Raw genomic sequence first — 17558 nt, forward strand, 5'->3', positions numbered from 1 at the left:
CCTTGCACTTGGCTTGGTTAAACTTCATGAAACATGCAATAAAGATAAATGGGGTTTTCTTTTCTTTTTTTTCCAGGAGAAAAGTATCCCTTGTTCTGAGACTTTCTCTATGAGTAAGACTCTTGGTGACCCAATAAAAATAAGAGCGTGGAATATTGCTGGTTTGCCAACTGATACATTTTCTGTAGACAATGGGGTCATTGTTGACAATTCAAGACGTTGGTAGGTGACGAAAAGGTTTAATTTTCAAATCCAAACAAGGTTTCACATCTTTATTTTTTAAAGCAAAGTAAGCATCTAGGAACAATGGAGCTTCTGTAGAGACAATGTAGTTGAAAGCAGGAGTGGAATCTTTATACTGAGCTCCTGTGAAATTTAAGAGGTATAATGCTTTAGAGTTCTGTGTATGTAGTTCCTTGAAAGGTTTCCTTGCAGGTGATGCTGTGCTCCTGGATAAACGGTTGTTTTTGTTTGTGGGTGTTTGTTTGTTTGGGTTTTTTTAATATTATACCTTGTCATCCTATTAGTAGCTAATAAATTTGTAAGAAACAGTTCTAGAGCTGCACAGAAATCCTCATTATTTGCATGTTTAACGATTGGATTCAGGTTATGTAAATTGCAGGGTCCAGATACCACTGTCCACTTCAGGTTCTTACAGCTATCGTGCTCTCAGATGACATTTTTATGTTGTATAGATATTTATTGTGTGTGAAACTCACATCTATATAAAGGATTCTTTTAGGACCATTAACAAGTTTTTTTATTCTAATTGAAATTTTACTTCAGAGGTTATACCTATTACGTTATATGAAAACTTGACAGCTGTCTGCAAATAATTTGCAGTCAGTAGAAATATAAGATTATAAAACTTTCCAGTGATGTTCTTGTGATCTGTGTTTTCTTAAGAATTAGTCTTTGTGGTAGACTCAGATTATATTCAGATTACAGTGTGTAATTCCATTTTTAGTTGCTTAGTTCTCTCAGGGTGCGTTAGAGGATGCTTTTGATGTCATTCATGCCTGACTTACTAAATACATACATATAGGTGAAATCAGCAAGTGCAAAGGGGGACAAATCTCTTGAACAAAGTTAAAATATTGTCGCCTTTCCCTGCCCCACTTACATTTCCAATGTTTCACTACCTGAAATACCAACATCTCAGATTTAAACCACAACTAATTGTTGATTTTTTTTTTTGGGGGGTGAAAAAATACATGAAAAAGCTCAAAATTTGTTAAAAAAAAAATCTAAATACTGAAATTCCTGGGGAGAGGCAGAACAAGATTTTACAAAAATTCTACTTTCTGGCGTATTTTGTGAAAAAAGTTGTGAACATCATTTGCAAGTCTTAAAACTATTTTTGATATTACCTATCAAATTATGATGAAACACCTGTACATCTGTTTTTTACTGATCTCTTCAAGTAACAGAATCAAAATTATATTCCTGAACCAGGAACATTTTAAACTAGTTTAAAATTCTGAAAAAACATGTGTTGTATGTTCCAGGCCATTAATGATTGATCCTCAAGGTCAAGCAAATAAATGGATCAAGAATTTTGAGAAGGAAAATCATCTGAATGTTATCAAGGTCACTGACACAGATTATATGAGAACTGTGGAGAACTGCATTCAGTTTGGAAATCCACTTCTGCTAGAAAATGTTGGGGAAGAACTAGACCCATCACTTGACCCTGTGCTACTAAAACAGACTTTTAAACAAGGTACAGCAAAATTAACTTTTAACCCTGAAGTAGATTACATTAATTTTCACCTTACAGCCTATGGTACCATCTGATATTTCTTATGTTACTCTCTGGTTGACGGCTGCCTGGGGTAAGAGGAAGGTAATTTCACAACAGCCTGAAGGTTTATTTTTTAAGAAACATTCATATGTTACATGATAGTGGTTTTGTATGAAAACCTTCACCATGTCACTCCAGGAGACTAAATAAACACACTTGACAGGAAAGGGAAGATTGTCAATGAAATTACATTTTGCTTGTTCATTTTCATGTGTTTTAGTCTAATAAATTTTGCACAAATCAAGAAAAGCTGTCAAGGCATTCTGCTTAAGGTACAATTTTCCTGTGTTTCCCTGAAACTTGCTAAGTAGCTAGGAATTTGGTTTTCAACTTTTCTTTCTTTTCCTCCTGGAAAAAGACAAGAAAATGTAGATAAGCACAAACACTTTTTATTTCCTTCTTATGAAATTTATCTTTACTGGTTTTCATCGTAAGAGAAAAAAGCTGAAACACTTTCTCTTACTTTCTCTTTTTTTGAGTTTCCTAGTTTCCTGTTTCAGACAGGTAATTCAAAGAAAGTAGTCTGTAAGAATATCATATTTGAGCATAATTCCATGGTGCTCTATTACCATCTTCAGCATTGTAAGTACAGTAATAATTATATGACACAATTTCATCTGCTAAGAGTAGAATGTGGCCTCACGGGAGTCTGTGAGAATTTTTCAGAGTATCAAATTTATTTATTTATTGACTTTTACTTTTCAGGAAATCTGTCATTGACAGGAAAGTTGCTTTTACTTAATCACAAATGTGTGGAGTGTTTTCAGGAAGTAATTGAAGTAGATAATGTTTTTCTTAACATTTCTCAACTTCAGGAGGCATGGAGTTTATCAGTCTTGGTGAGGCTGTTATTGAGTATTCCAGTGATTTCAAGTTTTTTATTACCACAAAACTGAGAAATCCACATTATCTGCCTGAAATTTCTACAAAAGTTTCTTTACTCAACTTTATGATAACACCAGAGGGGCTTGAAGAACAGTTGTTGGGAATTGTTGTAGCGAAAGAGAGGTAAGTTTTTCCTTATGGCAAATAGCTGTGAAAATTTTTTGTGGTATAATTCCAAGGAAATGAGAGATGAATTTATTATGAAGAAAAATATATGGTACCTAGTCTAAGTGTTGCTCAGGAACAGCTTTTTTTTTTTAAAAAAAAAAAAAAAAAACAAAAAAACAGAAAGAAAGGTTGTTTTTCTAGTGTTTGTATCTGAAAAGTTTGTTAGGGAAACAGATTGTCATGTTTACTGTGGGAAAGTGTCCACCATTTAATTAAAGCAGCAGATGTAAAAAATGATGTAAAATCATGGCCATTTTCTCCTGAAATACTTCTTTAATGTTAGAAAATGGTGTAAATATTATTTGAAGTTTAAATGATTATTGTTTCGGGTTTTTTCCATGTGACTGAGCTGCCAGACAAGAATGCAGAATTATGAGGATTTAGTTTTCATTTCCTAAGAAGTAAATGCACAGTACCTCTGAAACTGGTTAGGGGCCTTATCTGAATCCTCACAGAAACACAAAGAAGTAGTATCTGGGTTTTACAGAAATTTACAGAAATTTTTATGCAATTGGGCTAAACTCTGTTTGCTAAAAAAGCATTTCCAGCAATAAACTGGACATGGTTTTATTTCAGGCAGCAGGGATATAATGAAGGTTAACTAGGACATGCTGACATTTGCAAAATGCTGATGTTAAAGTTTCATTTCTAAATACTGAACTCAAGTTACGCAAAGAATCTATACTCAGAGTTGTACATATATGCTGAACAGCAACAATCTGTTTAAACTGAAGACAATATTCACAGATGCTTATCGTAGGAAGAGGGAGTCGTCTTTATGGGCTTCCTTTACAGTCAGTGGAAGAGGAGCATTGACTGGTTTTGCTGTATGTGTTTTTCTTTGTTAGACGAGAATTAGAAGAGGAAAGAAATGCTCTTATCCTTCAGTCTGCAGCCAATAAAAAGCATTTAAAAGAAATTGAGAGGAAAATTTTAGAAACATTACAGTCATCTGAAGGGAATATTCTGGAAGATGAGTCTGCTATCCAGGTCTTGGATTCTGCTAAAGTAATGGCTAATGAGATCACAAAGAAGCAGCAGGTAAGGAATGTGTATGTGTGCTTTCCTTAACAATAGGTAAAATTAAATGTTAAAATGCGCAGCTAGTAGAAGCTCTGCGAATTAGATGCAAAGTGTAAGGAGGAAATTCTGTGCTTGTGAACTGTGAAGAGAAATAAAATTGGATCCATTGTAGAATCTTTACTCATGTTTTTTTCAGTCTTCAATTAAAAATATTTTGAAGAATGTGTATCTATCTAGAAGTACTGAGTGAGAAGTAAATTCTGAAGTGAAGGTGACATGTTAAGATAAATAAAGTAACCTTTAAACAAAAAAAACCAAAACAAAACTATTCTGGGGGGCATTAATAATCCAGGTGACTGACATAAGTACGCAAGTGCAGAGTCTTCTGTTTTACTCAATGCAGAAAATACCAGCTGAAGTCAAAGAGAGCTAAATGACATTGGTAAGAGAATAATGATTATTTTGCTTTGCATTTTTTAAATTACTATAGACTTAAGAGAAATCAAATATTAGTGTTTTCTTTAAGCTGATGTTGGCCCTACTGCTGTTTGCCAACAGCTATCAAATGTAATCTCAGAATTTGTCTGATGGTCAAATTTTGAAAAACCTTTTTATATTCAAAGTATTATTTTGTATAAAGCTGATTTGCAGTAGAATAAGTAGACCTTATACACATAACCAATATGAAATAAGTCATGTGTTTGAATATTGCAGAGATAGATTGGTACTTTTGATGCTAAATGATGCATCAAAACTTTTGTGCCTCCTTTGTCCTTTGCTTTGACTACAATTGCATCCTGGAGTACAGGTGTAGATCAGGCAGTACTGTGTTAGGGGCAAATACTCATTTTACCTAGTGTAGTCACTACCTGCTGTGACTGTGCCTTCTGGAACATGAAAGTTATCTTGCTCTGGTGTTATAAAGTGCTGCATAGAATTATTTTAATAATGTCATTAAGTACGAATATTTTCGTATAAGGAATATTGAAAGCTCTTCTTTATCCACTACTATTGATACTTAGGTTGCAGAGAAAACAGAACTTAAAATAGCTGAATCCCGAGAAGGCTATCGACCTGTTGCAAAGCATTCGTCGGTGCTGTTCTTTAGTATTGCAGACTTGGCAAACATTGATCCCATGTACCAGTACTCTCTCAGTTGGTTTGTTAACCTCTTCATAAAGTCTATTCATGATAGGTAAATACAGTATTTCTGGGGGTTTTTATTCTCTTCTTACGAACAGTTCTCTCCATTCTGAAACCTTTTACCTCTTAGTCCTCCTTAAATGCAGGCTTTTGAAAGAAGGTACGATTTGTTCATGAAGTAAATGCTCTTTTAGTTACTGTTTGAGCAAATAATGAACTGTCAGCATGTGCTTTATTTAAGAATGTGACTTATAGAAAGGGTGAAGTCTGGTTCTGAACTAGGCTCCAGTATGAACACTGAGTGCCGCCACCTAACTGAATTGATTTCAGCTCACTATTTCACTTGAGTCTTCTAAAAGAACTGTAAAATGTAGAGTGTAATTGAAATTTTGGGGAAATGGGCATCTTAAGTCCCTTGTGGAGCCTGTATGTCTAATATAATTCCTCCACAACCCTAAATAGCTTTAGATTTCTTAACAGATTGCCTAAGTCATTACATTTGAAGTCTCAGTTTCTCACTTTTCTTTTTAGTAACAAATCCAAAATTTTGGAGAAGCGACTTCGGTATCTCAATGACCACTTCACATACAATTTGTATTGCAACGTGTGTCGTTCACTGTTTGAAAAGGACAAGCTCCTCTTCTCGTTTTTGCTGTGTTGTAATGTTCTTATGTAAGCCCACTTTTGTGAAGTCTTTTAATAACATAAACTAGTGATTTTATTATCATAGAAAAAGGTATTGATGAGGTATATTCTTGTGCATATTGATAATGCCTTTGGAGAAAGGTCATGAATGTTTGGGGTTTTCTAATAGTGATAATACTTACAAGTGAAAGAGTATGCGAGTGCATATCTTGCTAGTACCATACACATTATGAAAAGAATCATCCTATGCTCATTTAAATCTGTGGTTTTTCCAGTGATACATCTTTCACTCCCTTTAAAGGACCTGGGTAGTGCCACATAGCTTCCTTATGTCAAGACTAATTGCTGGGGGTTTGTAATTTTGTATTAATACATTGTGAAATGAAAGATAAGTTCAAAATTGGGCCTACAGAAAGTCTGGAGAGGGACATTTTACAAGGGCATGTAGTGACAGGATAAGGGGAATGGCTTTAAGGTGACAGAGGGGAGATTAAGATTAGATATTAGGAAAAAATTCTTCACTATGAGGGTGGTGAGACACTGTCACAGGGTGCCCAGAGAAGCTGTGGCTGCCCCATCCCTGGCAGTGTTCAAGGCCAGGTTGGACACAGGGGCTTGGAGCAACCTGCTCTAGTGGAAGGTGTCCCTGCCCATGGCAGGGGGTTGGGATTGGATGAGCTTTAAGGTCCCTTCCAACCCAAACCATTTTATGATTCTATGAAAATTGCACAGTAACAACCATAATGTGCATACTTACTCAATTACAATGTGTATGCACTGCCCAGGGAGGTGGTGGAGTCACCGTCCCTGGAGGCATGTAAAAGACATGTAGATGTGGGACTTGAGGACATGGTTTGGTGGTGGACTTGGCAGTGCTGGGTTAATGGCTGGACTCAATGATCTTAAAGGTCTTTTTCAACCTAAATAGTTCTATGGTTGTATGATTTACCTCCCAAAGTCCTTACTATAAGCTTAAGCAAGTATTTTTACCATACAGTTTTTTAACTATATAGAATATTGAGATCTGATCTCAGCTGTTATTGAAGTATTACAAAATAGCAATGAACTGTAATTAATTTTAAACAACCCTTTATATGATGTAAAATTGTATCTCAGTAACTATTATCCATCTCTTTTTTAATATAGGGCTAGAAATGAAATAGAGCATCAGGAGTTTATGTTCTTACTAACTGGGGGTGTGGGTCTCAAGAATATCTACAAGAATCCAGATCCATCTTGGCTATCAGATAAGAGCTGGGATGAATTATGTCGTGCAAGTGAAATCCCAGCTTTGAAAGAACTAAGGTATAATAAAATGTTGATGTGAATAGCTTTAATTGGTTTTGACCAAAATATGTGTAACATGCTGAAAGAAATGTTTCCTATACTTTTTCCAGACCACCAACATAGTAAAACCGTGCTCTTTTTTCATCATCAGGTCTGTTTCATTTAAATAAGTCTAACAGCCAGATCACTAATTATAATATTATTTAATGAAGCTACTTTCCAAAGTAATTTGAGGCATTCCCTGAATAAAATCTTCTTTTGGAACACCTCCATTAGTAGAGAAACAGTTTTTCAAGGTGGTCAGTGGAGGCCGAGGGAAGTATATGTAACAAAATTCCACTGCAGAGCTGGGAGAGGAAGTGGGAAAATTTCACTCTGAATTTAAATAGTTCTTAACTCTAAATTTTGGAGCCAGCATGGCTGCAAAAGTCTTGCATATAAATAGCTGACATAGCCTGAATATTTGGAGGATTCAGATCTGACTGTGGAAACACTGATCTGTTAGAAGAAATTATTTGGGGCTGGTTTGTGTTTCTCTCCCTTTGGAGTTTTAGTACCAATGTGGATGATGATCCATCCTTTAAATAGTCTGAGAGTTGCCCCATTGCAGGGAACATCCGCTGCATGTAGTGTGAAGGAAAATTGTTTTTTCCCCTGGTTGAATTTCCTGTTAATTTTCTTTGGTTAAACAGTGGAGTTTTCCTGCAATATGAGAGGCAGAAAATTCACCCAGGCCTAGGAAGGTCCAAGCCGTGCTGGCTGGAGGCATAGGCAGAACTTAACTGTCAACTCTGAACCTTTCAAGTGGAGTCTTGTATGTCTGCCACAGCATGTCAGGAAAAGATTTTTTCGCTCTTTAACACAGAGAAGCTCAACTGTAGCATTATTTGCTGATTGATGTAGATGTGGAGTGGCTTGTGTGACAATACAATAGAACTGGTTTTTAAAGAACAACAGAAAACAGACTCCAGGTATTTAAAGTACTTGTAAGTGCTTTTTTTCTTTTTTCCTGTAGGAGCCACATCTCTGAAAATGTAGGTGAATGGCAAAAAATTTATGACAGCAAAGAGCCACAAAGCTTTCCATTACCAGAACAATTGAATAATACATTAAATGAATTGCAGAAGATTATAATTCTTCGGTGCTTAAGACCAGATAAGGTAAAATGACCTGTTATCAAGTGTTTGCAGACTGTTCCTTTGTTTGCACTTACTATTAAAATAACTAATCTGTTCTTCACCATACTTTATTAAAAAAAATAAGTGCTATTTGTATTTTTCAATTGAGAAATATAAACACCACAACCATCAGTTGAGGAGTTTTGTCTGACATGATTTAATGCGTCTTTGAGGGTATATTCATTGTAGTTTTCAAAGTGCTGCTTCATGTTTAGCCTGTTTGCTAGTGCACCCAATGTACTTGAGAGCAGGATATATTAGCCTAAACAAGTACATAGAGTATCTAGTACCACATGCTTTCTTACAAAGGATTTCAAGGCAAAGAGAGATAAAATGTGTTGATCTGAACAGCCAAGGTGAACTTTTAACACATTCTGCCTTTGGTGCACATAGAAAATTGTATTGTATATACTTGAGGAACAATCAGCGTTAGGATTCAAAGTACATATTACAATTGCTCCTTAAAATTAATTAAAAATAATTACATTCCTCTTTACTAAGGGATAATGTGCTGGTCCTCTACGTCAGGTAAAGCCTGAATTAAAGTTGTAATGTAATGTAATATTGTTTATATGCCATATGTTATTTTTTATTTTCAATAAGCATTATTATTCCTCTTCTAAGGAAAAAAAATAGAGGGGGAGGTGTCAACAAAAGGTGAAACCTTTGCTTCTGAAGCATTATGCAGGAATGGAGGGGTATCTGTAGGCTCAGGAGTTTAACATAATTACATACATTTATATAAGTACATAAAAGATGCTGTCAAACATGCAGTTATGTTTATATTAATGGTTTGTGTTTACTTTTTTACCAGATTGGTCCAGCTATAACAACATTTGTAACTGATAATCTGGGGAAGAAATTTGTAGAGCCACCACCTTTTGATCTAGCAAAAAGTTACTTAGATTCACGTTCTACAGTCCCTTTAATATTTGTGCTATCTCCAGGAGCAGATCCCATGACTAGTAAGTATACACAGACACAGAAAACAAAAATATAGTACAGCTGTTCAGACTGGAGACCTGAAATTCCCCTGCAATACATAGTGAGGATTATTTTGCACTTTCTGCAAGTAGATTTGAGAGCATTATCCTGTGCTCCCTAAAAATGGGAGTGGTATTTTAAACTGAATCAACTCTACTCTCTACATCAATGCTACACCATCCTGTTGTATGTGCATTTAAAAAAAAATAGTAATACACATTTTAAAATACCATTTTTTCCTGACATAACTTCTTTTTAATGAAGAAATGCTAAAATCTTACACTTTCTATTCAAGGCCTCCTGAAATTGGCAAATGACAGAGATATGGTTGGAGATAAGTTTCAGTCCATTTCATTAGGACAAGGACAAGGACCTATAGCTACAAAAATGATTGAAGAAGGAATGGAAGAAGGAACCTGGGTTTGTTTACAAAACTGCCATTTAGCTGTCTCCTGGATGCCGATGCTGGAGAAAATATGTGAAGAGTTTAGCAATGACAGATGTCATCCAGACTTCAGACTCTGGCTTACCAGTTACCCTTCACCCAAGGTACAAGCATTGCCAAGCATTCTGTATTTGGGGAAAGGAAAAGTTGATGACGTTTTTAGGAAATAACCATATCCCTGAATCAGCTGATAATACAGAATCTCTCTGAAGTACAGTGAGGCTGCTGAAGAGATAATTTAACCAAAAAAGCACATTTTAAAAATAAATATATACATAATAATATCAAACTTCCTTTGTAATATGTTGATATTGTGATCTGTGATATTTTGTGTGCTACTGAATGGAGCTGCATTTTACCAGCATATATAATTAAGAAGTTTTTTTGCTGTCACCAAGGTTTTCTTTCACATAAATTAAAAAATTCAATTTTGCATTTCATTTTTAGGTGTTGAATACCAAGAAAACATTTTAAAGCATAAGCTTATTGTTTACAGCAAGGCTTTACTCTCCTGATGCCTTTGAGAATATTTTGACTAGCTGTCGATGTTTAAAATGTAATTTTTTACCAATAATTGTTAATATAACAAACATGTTACAACAGTATAGCATCTATTCCATACTTTCTGAAGGCAATTTTGCTATTTTTTATTTCTAGTTTCCAGTAACCATTCTGCAGAATGGAGTGAAGATGACAAATGAACCTCCTACTGGTCTTCGGTTAAACCTACTCCAGTCATTCCTTTCTGATCCCATTTCTGATCCTGCATTCTTTGCTGGATGCCCTGAAAAGGAGCTGGTAATATGCCTATCTCTTGACAGTTTTATTCTTTCTTTCTTTTTATGCACAGGTATATGATTTGTGTCCAGTGAATATTATAAGCTAAACTTTTTCTATGGTTGTGAGTTTAGGTTTTACAATGATGAAGTGGATTAGTTGAGAATTACTCTTCCAAGTAATTTCATGTGAAAATACTTAAAATGTTTTCTTAGACTTTATTAAATTGCATACAGATTCACAATGTACATAAACCCTGAATGCCTACCATTAGTAGGGCATACCTATCATTATTGACATGGTAAACACTGAGATCTTTTCCTGCTACCAGGGACCAGTAGTGCAGTGCCCATATGTCTTACTGGTGATTAACTATTTAACTAAGCTTTACTTGTGAAAGAACTGAAAAAAAGAGGGTTTACTCAGAAATATGTGTATGGTAATCAATATACACAGGTGTAAGTGGATGCATCTAAGGACTTACATTAAATACATCTGTATTTTATGTTTGTCTAATGAGTCTTAAAAGTAAATATCTGGTGCTATTTGAATTCTTATGAAGTCAGCTGCCCTTTACATGAAGGAAGAGAAAAATCTGTGTAACCTTACTTGAGGAACTAGCTAAATGTGCTTGCAAATGTGGCAACTATGTTCATATTTGTTTCCAAGTCAAATAACCACAGCATACTTAATAGTTGTCTGTAGCTGTACCTTACACCGAGAGTGGTAAGCAAATGATGTGTTCTCTATACAAGTTATAGACTAGCATGAGCATATAGGCTAGTTAATCATACTTTTTTGCTTTGTATTTCCCAAAGGTATGGGAGAAACTGCTCTTTGGAGTTTGTTTTTTCCATGCTCTTGTTCAGGAGAGAAGAAAATTTGGGCCTCTTGGTTGGAATATACCCTATGGATTTAATGAATCAGACTTGCGAATCAGTATCAGACAGCTGCAGGTAAAATCATCTATTGCTCCCTTTAGCTCTGATCTTCTGAAGCGTGGCTGGTCAAAAGGAGCAATGCTTTTAAGTTACATCAAACATTCACAGCTTTTCATGACTTCAGCTACAAAGGCAAGGAATGCCAACCATACGAATATTTTCAAAATAGCAAATGAAATAAAATTTAAAATTGTTCTTCATGGTATTTAGATTCATACAGATGTATGGAATATAATGAATATATATGAGTATGATAAGAGTTGAAATTGTTGTGTATAAGGGCTCACTGTGCTTTAAGTAATACCATGTCAGTGACAGTCACCTGCTCTGGCAGGTTTTGTTATTAGTAGGATGAATTTTTTTGCTTATATACTGTTAATTAAACAGAATCTCAGACTATTCTTCTTCCCTAAAATGAAATGCTGAACAGTATTTGACCTTAAGTCTACTGCAGGCCCTGTGTAGAAAAGTCAGGAGAGCTAAAACTGTGAATTACTGAAGCTGAGGCTGAACACTTGCAAAGTTATTGAGAAGCTAATGAAAGAGATCAGAGGATTCTGAAGATTGAAAGAAAAATTATGTGAACTGCACATTTCTTTATGACACAGAAAAGCATCCATCTAGGAAATTTAGACTGGAGAAACTATCCTCTTGTAAATAATTCAAGAATTACTTGGATCACTCACTAATTTGAATATTCATAAGAGGCTTTTAGTAGTAACTTCTCTTGATTTTGAACAATTATTTTTACCCAAAAAAAAGATTTCAGAATTAGAATTTCCAACACTCGGGGAGAAAAATCCATACTCTGCAGTTTTGCATGCACTATCACTTCCAGCCCTTTACTCTATAGGTCACACTGTTGTTCTGCAGATATTTCAAGTCTCTGGAATTACTCATGTCTTCTGTTTCAGTTATTCATAAATGAATATAGTGAAGTTCCTTTTGAAGCTATATCTTACCTAACTGGTGAGTGCAACTATGGAGGTCGAGTGACAGATGACTGGGACAGACGTTTGCTGCTGACAATGCTGGATGACTTCTATAACCCAGATATAATTGAAAATCCTCGTTACACTTTTTCTCCCAGTGGCCAGTATTTTGCTCCACCAAAAGGCACATATGAGGACTACATTGAGTTTATTAAGGTAAAATGTAGCAACAAGATTTTGAATTATATGTTATAGTGATAATGAGCTAAGAAAACAATCCTTAGAGGCTTCTTTGCATTAAAGAGGTAGTTTTGCAGCATGTTAAACTGTGCTTGGCTTCTTGCCTAACATCCTTGTGTAATCCTTGCTATGATCTAGAATGCTTCTGAGGGGGAGAGGGAATCAGTCAGCACATAGAAGGACCTAGCATAGTATTTATTGGAAATGGCTGTCTGTAAGTGAGGTGATGGCTGTCACCAGTAATACTGTCTGCAAATACCTACCACTAAGGTCCTTATCCACCTTCAGATGAAGTCAGTGGTAGTTTTTCACTTGACTTCTTAAAGAAGCCTTGGATCTGATTCCTAGTATGCTGCTTTATCTCATGCAAATATTTATTTTTCCCTAGCATCTTCCCTTTAGTCAGCATCCAGAGGTATTTGGTTTGCATGAAAATGTGGATATTTCAAAAGACCTTCAGCAAACTAAGATCCTCTTTGAATCTCTGCTTTTAACACAAGGAAAAGGCACTCAGGGAACTTCTGGAGGTGGTGACAGCACTCTCTATGAAATTGCAGATGATATTCTCAACAAGGTATCGTGTTATACCAATGACTGCAGTGTATCTTTTTACAAAGCAGAAATTCTTTAACTAGAATCCCAGTGTCGAGTTCATTTCATGTAGGAGAAAAAACCTTCTGGGAGGAATTTAGTGCAGTATGAAAGTAAGAACTTATGAGGCTGTAACAGACCACTGCTATATTTCGGTTGAAAGAAGTGTTATTAAATAGGTAAGAGATAAGGGACAGAGAAATAAAACAGAGCAAATGCAACTTGGAAGAAGCTGATTCATTCATGTCAACAAGTTTAAAATTAATAAAATTGAAATGTATTATAACTTTCCATGGTATGAAAAATTCTAGGTGGTTTTGAAAAGATAAACATTAAAAAGAAATATTTGGTTTTTTTCAGAATGAACTATTAAATACTGCATTGGTAAGATACTCATCAGGAAGTTGAATGGTGTCTATTACTGTGCAATTTTCCACATCTGCACACTTTTGATGTGATTCCGATGCATGATCATATATGGAATGAGTTCTAAATATGTTGTCATTTACAGCTTCCAAATGATTTTGACATTGAAAGTTGCCTGAATAAATATCCTGTGAGATATGAAGAAAGTATGAACACTGTGTTGGTACAAGAAATGGAAAGATTTAACAAGTAAGGGGAATATATTTTATCACATGTAACTGAAATAATTCCATTTGCAGAAAATGTTTTCCAGCGAATCAGCCACTGTAAACCCCATGGTGTATGAAATCTTTATTTATTGTGTTCCCTTCTGATTGTCTGCAGTCCAAGCACTGTTACTGCTTGTAGAAAGTCAGAATGTAGTATAGATGGCAGGAAAAATGACCTAGTGGCAAAGTGAACTGAAAGAGAAAAAAACATGATAATGGAGGGAGTCTGAGGAGGCACTTGGAAAAGAAAATGTGAACAATATTTTTATGTTCTTTTCTTTTTAACTTCACTTTCTCTTCCCCCATCTCTATATTCAGTTATGTTTTATTTTCTTTGTATTTCTGACCTATAGGATAAAGGGATTAGAAACTGTAATGCACACACAGTTATAGTTTATGAAACCTTTTCCTTGATAGTTGGACATATTTCTGCTTCTTTGTCTCATTTGTTTCTGTTTTAAAATTTTCCTCTTTTTTTTCTCCTTTCCTGATGCCTTTATTCCTCTACCTTATTTTCACAATTATTCTCCTAAGATTACAAACCTATAATCACTTTTATTTTTTTCTTTGGGTCCCCAGTTTCTCTTTTGACTTTGTTTCCTTATTTTCTTTCTTACCTTCACCTGCTCATCCATTCTTTCTTCCCTGTTTTTCTCTGTCCTCCTCATTTTCTATTTGTCTTTTCATGTCTCCCACTTCATTTTCAACCAAACTTTCAATACTGCTCCCTGGCCTTCAGTCTTCAAGTTTTGCTTTTTTTGCAGACTCTTCTCTCCTTTTGTAATCTAAACCTTTTTTTCATCTAGTATAGGTGTATACATTTGGAATTCCAAATTTATCTTCTTACCAAACAATGAAGAGTATATCAGAGATAACAAAATGATTTATTAAACTGTTCCTAGTCTTAAATAAATTGTCACAAATCTATGACTTTATGGATGCGGTTAATTATGCAGTTACGTAGCAGCTGTACAGGTTCTATAGATGGTTCTATAATGCAGTTTTTTCTCTTTTTGTTCCCAGTGAGGATGTCGTGTTTTACAAATCAGCAAAATGTGTGAGGATTTTGTTTTATTTTTTTTAATTGTAGTTTAATCCGCACTATTCGTGTTACACTCGTTAACCTGAAGAAAGCCATTAAAGGACTGGTTGTTATGGATGCTGAACTGGAGGCTCTGTGTAGCAGTCTACTCATCGGAAAAGTTCCTGAGAAGTGGGCAAACCATTCATACCCAAGTCTAAAACCACTAGGGAGCTATATTCTAGATTTTCTAGAAAGGCTGAAATTTTTGCAGGTACGGTACAAGAGACAGTGCTGCCAATGGTTTCATTTACTTTTTCATATACTTTGTCCTTTGCGTTAAAGGAGTACTGGGGAAGGAGTGATAGACTTGGCTTAGATTTTCAGAGCACAGTTATGTGGAAAATGGACAAACAATATGGGATTTGTCTCTGATTACTGACTGTGTCATTTTCCTCTTTCCAGAATTGGTACCAGTTAGGGAAGCCCGTGGTTTTTTGGCTGTCAGGATTCTATTTTACTCAAGCTTTCTTAACTGGAGCTATGCAAAACTATGCTAGGAAGCACAAGATCCCTATTGACCTTCTGGGATATGAATTTCAGGTAGAGATAAATTATAAATGTATATTTTATTTATGAGTCCTGATGTTGCGGTGAGACATAGTAAGTAAATCGTGACTTCAAGGTTCATTTTGCAACTAACTCACTGCCATTTGAAGACATACATTTAATTCTTTGGTAAGGTATGCATGTTAAATAACATCTGTAAAAGAGGTGTATTAAAAGTAGTTCTGCTATTGTACCTGGACCTCCACTCAGGAAAGAATACATGTTTGTCTGTGTGATTAAAGCTTTATTTTATAATCTACAATAAAGGTAATTAACAAACCCCCAGAAATCTGTATTTTATAGGTTTGTGTAAAAGTAGTACTGAAAGGAAGGTATTACTGTATTCTCATTTTGGATTGATCTGAAAATTGGCTATAGGCATAATACCCCAAAAAGCAAACAGCTGTGAAAGTTTAATAACATGGAACACTTACTTCTTGTAGGTTATTCCTCAGGATACTGCTGATACTCCACCAGAAGATGGTGTTTATATCCATGGATTATTTTTAGATGGAGCTCGCTGGGACAGGACCAAGTCAGTAATAAAGCATTTTACTATGGTTCTGGAAAGCTTTCATAGGTGCTCAAACAAGATTTGTTTAATATTTTAAGTGGTGTGTTTCCTATTATTGAAATAACACACTAAATGAAATGCTCTTTCATGCATGAAAAATAGGGAAGAAAAAACCCCAAACAAGCAAGCAACAACCAAAAAGCACACTCCAAACTCATCTGTGGTTTAACACCAAGCCATGAATGTTTACTTTATTACTTTCTCTCACCAGGGGAATGTTAGCTGAGCAGTATTCCAAATTGCTCTTTGATGCGATGCCGATCATTTGGATAAAGCCAAGTGAGTATAATTTCTCTGAAGCGTGAGCAATTCAGTAAGGAATTGCAACAGTGAATTCCTTTTTTGCAGATCAATGCTCCTGCCCTCACCAGAGTACCCAAATATGCACAGAAACAATGTGCATGTGACCTATGACTTTTACATCAGAAATTGGGTTTGACAGTTTGACTCAGTCTCGTCTCTTCTGAGCAACATCTGAGCCAGTCCCTGTCCCCACAGATGCTTACAGTTACCAATTAGACAGTTAAATGAATTTTTTATAAAGATGTTTACGTGCTGCCCAATCTGTTTTTCTGCCAGAAGTTAAGTTGGGTGGGAAGGCACATGGTGCTTGAATTCCTGGCTCAAGTGGAAGAGAACTGTAAACAGACTTACAGAGACTAAGTGTTTTACCTCACATGATTTAGCGAGGTTTGCTCAGGTTATTTTTAGCTGGCATGCTAGCTGTCTGTCATGCCAGTAAGATATTTTCCATACCTCTTGTTTTCTTTGATCGGAAGCAGTAAATACCTGTTTTTATTTATTCACTTCAGCAGGCATTTCTACTGCAACTTGCTACTCAGATGTTATTAGCTAACAGGTAGTCTTACAAAGTTTCCACTTTTTCTGCCTGTGCTTTTGCTTGAAGTTGGATGAATCTGTTCAGACATGAATGATTTTAGACTTTGCACAAGTTGCGTGTAAGCAGTCTAGGCATGCAAAGAGTTCCTGCAGAGTTTTGCCCTTGATCTCAGAGAGCCTTGAATTGCAATTAGGTTCTGTGGCTGCTGGACCAGAATTCTTGTGGAGCTGTTAAAAGCTCGTGTATGAGCTATGCTTTAACTATGTGACTGCTCAGATTTTAAAGTGCCTTTGAATAATTACAAAGCTGGTAGAATCACAAATCAGAATCACAAAAAGGCACAGGGCCTTGAAAACAAATTGTGGTTAGATTACTTGCATTTAGAAACAAATCACTCAAGAAAACACAGAAAAAAAGCCAGATAATTTTATTTGATTACTTACAGAACAGTTTTGCATTTTTATTTAGCTTTAAGGATGTTCCTGTAAATATGTAATCTTTGTATGTAGATTATGTTTCTATCAATAGATCTTCTGAATGTAATTTATTATTTTGGGGTTTTTTTGAAGCTGTAAAATCAGAAATAAAGAAATCTAATGCGTATGTTTGCCCACTCTACAAGACAAGTGAGCGCAAAGGAGTCTTATCTACTACTGGGCATTCTACTAACTTCGTCATTGCTTTGACACTTAACACGGATAAACCAGTACAACACTGGATCAAGCGAGGCGTTGCATTGCTCTGCCAGCTGGATGACTAACTTTGGACAGTTCAGATACGGACTTCACAAGACCCCGATCTTTTTGTTGGCTTACAGAGGAAGTGGAACATACTG

The 17558-nt window shown here is 35.5% G+C and overlaps 1 protein-coding gene across 1 annotated transcript; it reads left to right on the forward strand.

Annotated features, from left to right (window-relative positions):
• Window positions 1-76: 76 nt before the first annotated feature.
• On the forward strand, window positions 77-17483 carry DNAH12 (dynein, axonemal, heavy chain 12; the record flags this gene model as incomplete). The annotated part of the gene is made up of 20 exons (XM_010014173.1): window positions 77-222; window positions 1509-1723; window positions 2620-2812; window positions 3706-3898; window positions 4903-5075; window positions 5555-5695; window positions 6815-6973; window positions 7971-8115; window positions 8948-9098; window positions 9413-9666; window positions 10220-10360; window positions 11158-11295; window positions 12195-12428; window positions 12841-13026; window positions 13555-13658; window positions 14769-14973; window positions 15165-15302; window positions 15752-15843; window positions 16094-16161; window positions 17293-17483. Coding segments are annotated over 20 exons (3267 nt in total), but the record flags the coding sequence as incomplete, so codon positions are not given.
• Between the last annotated feature and the right edge of the window lie 75 nt (window positions 17484-17558).

The sequence above is a fragment of the Nestor notabilis genome, unplaced genomic scaffold (assembly GCF_000696875.1).
Source record: "Nestor notabilis isolate BGI_N333 unplaced genomic scaffold, ASM69687v1 scaffold4565, whole genome shotgun sequence".
NCBI lineage: Eukaryota > Metazoa > Chordata > Aves > Psittaciformes > Psittacidae > Nestor > Nestor notabilis.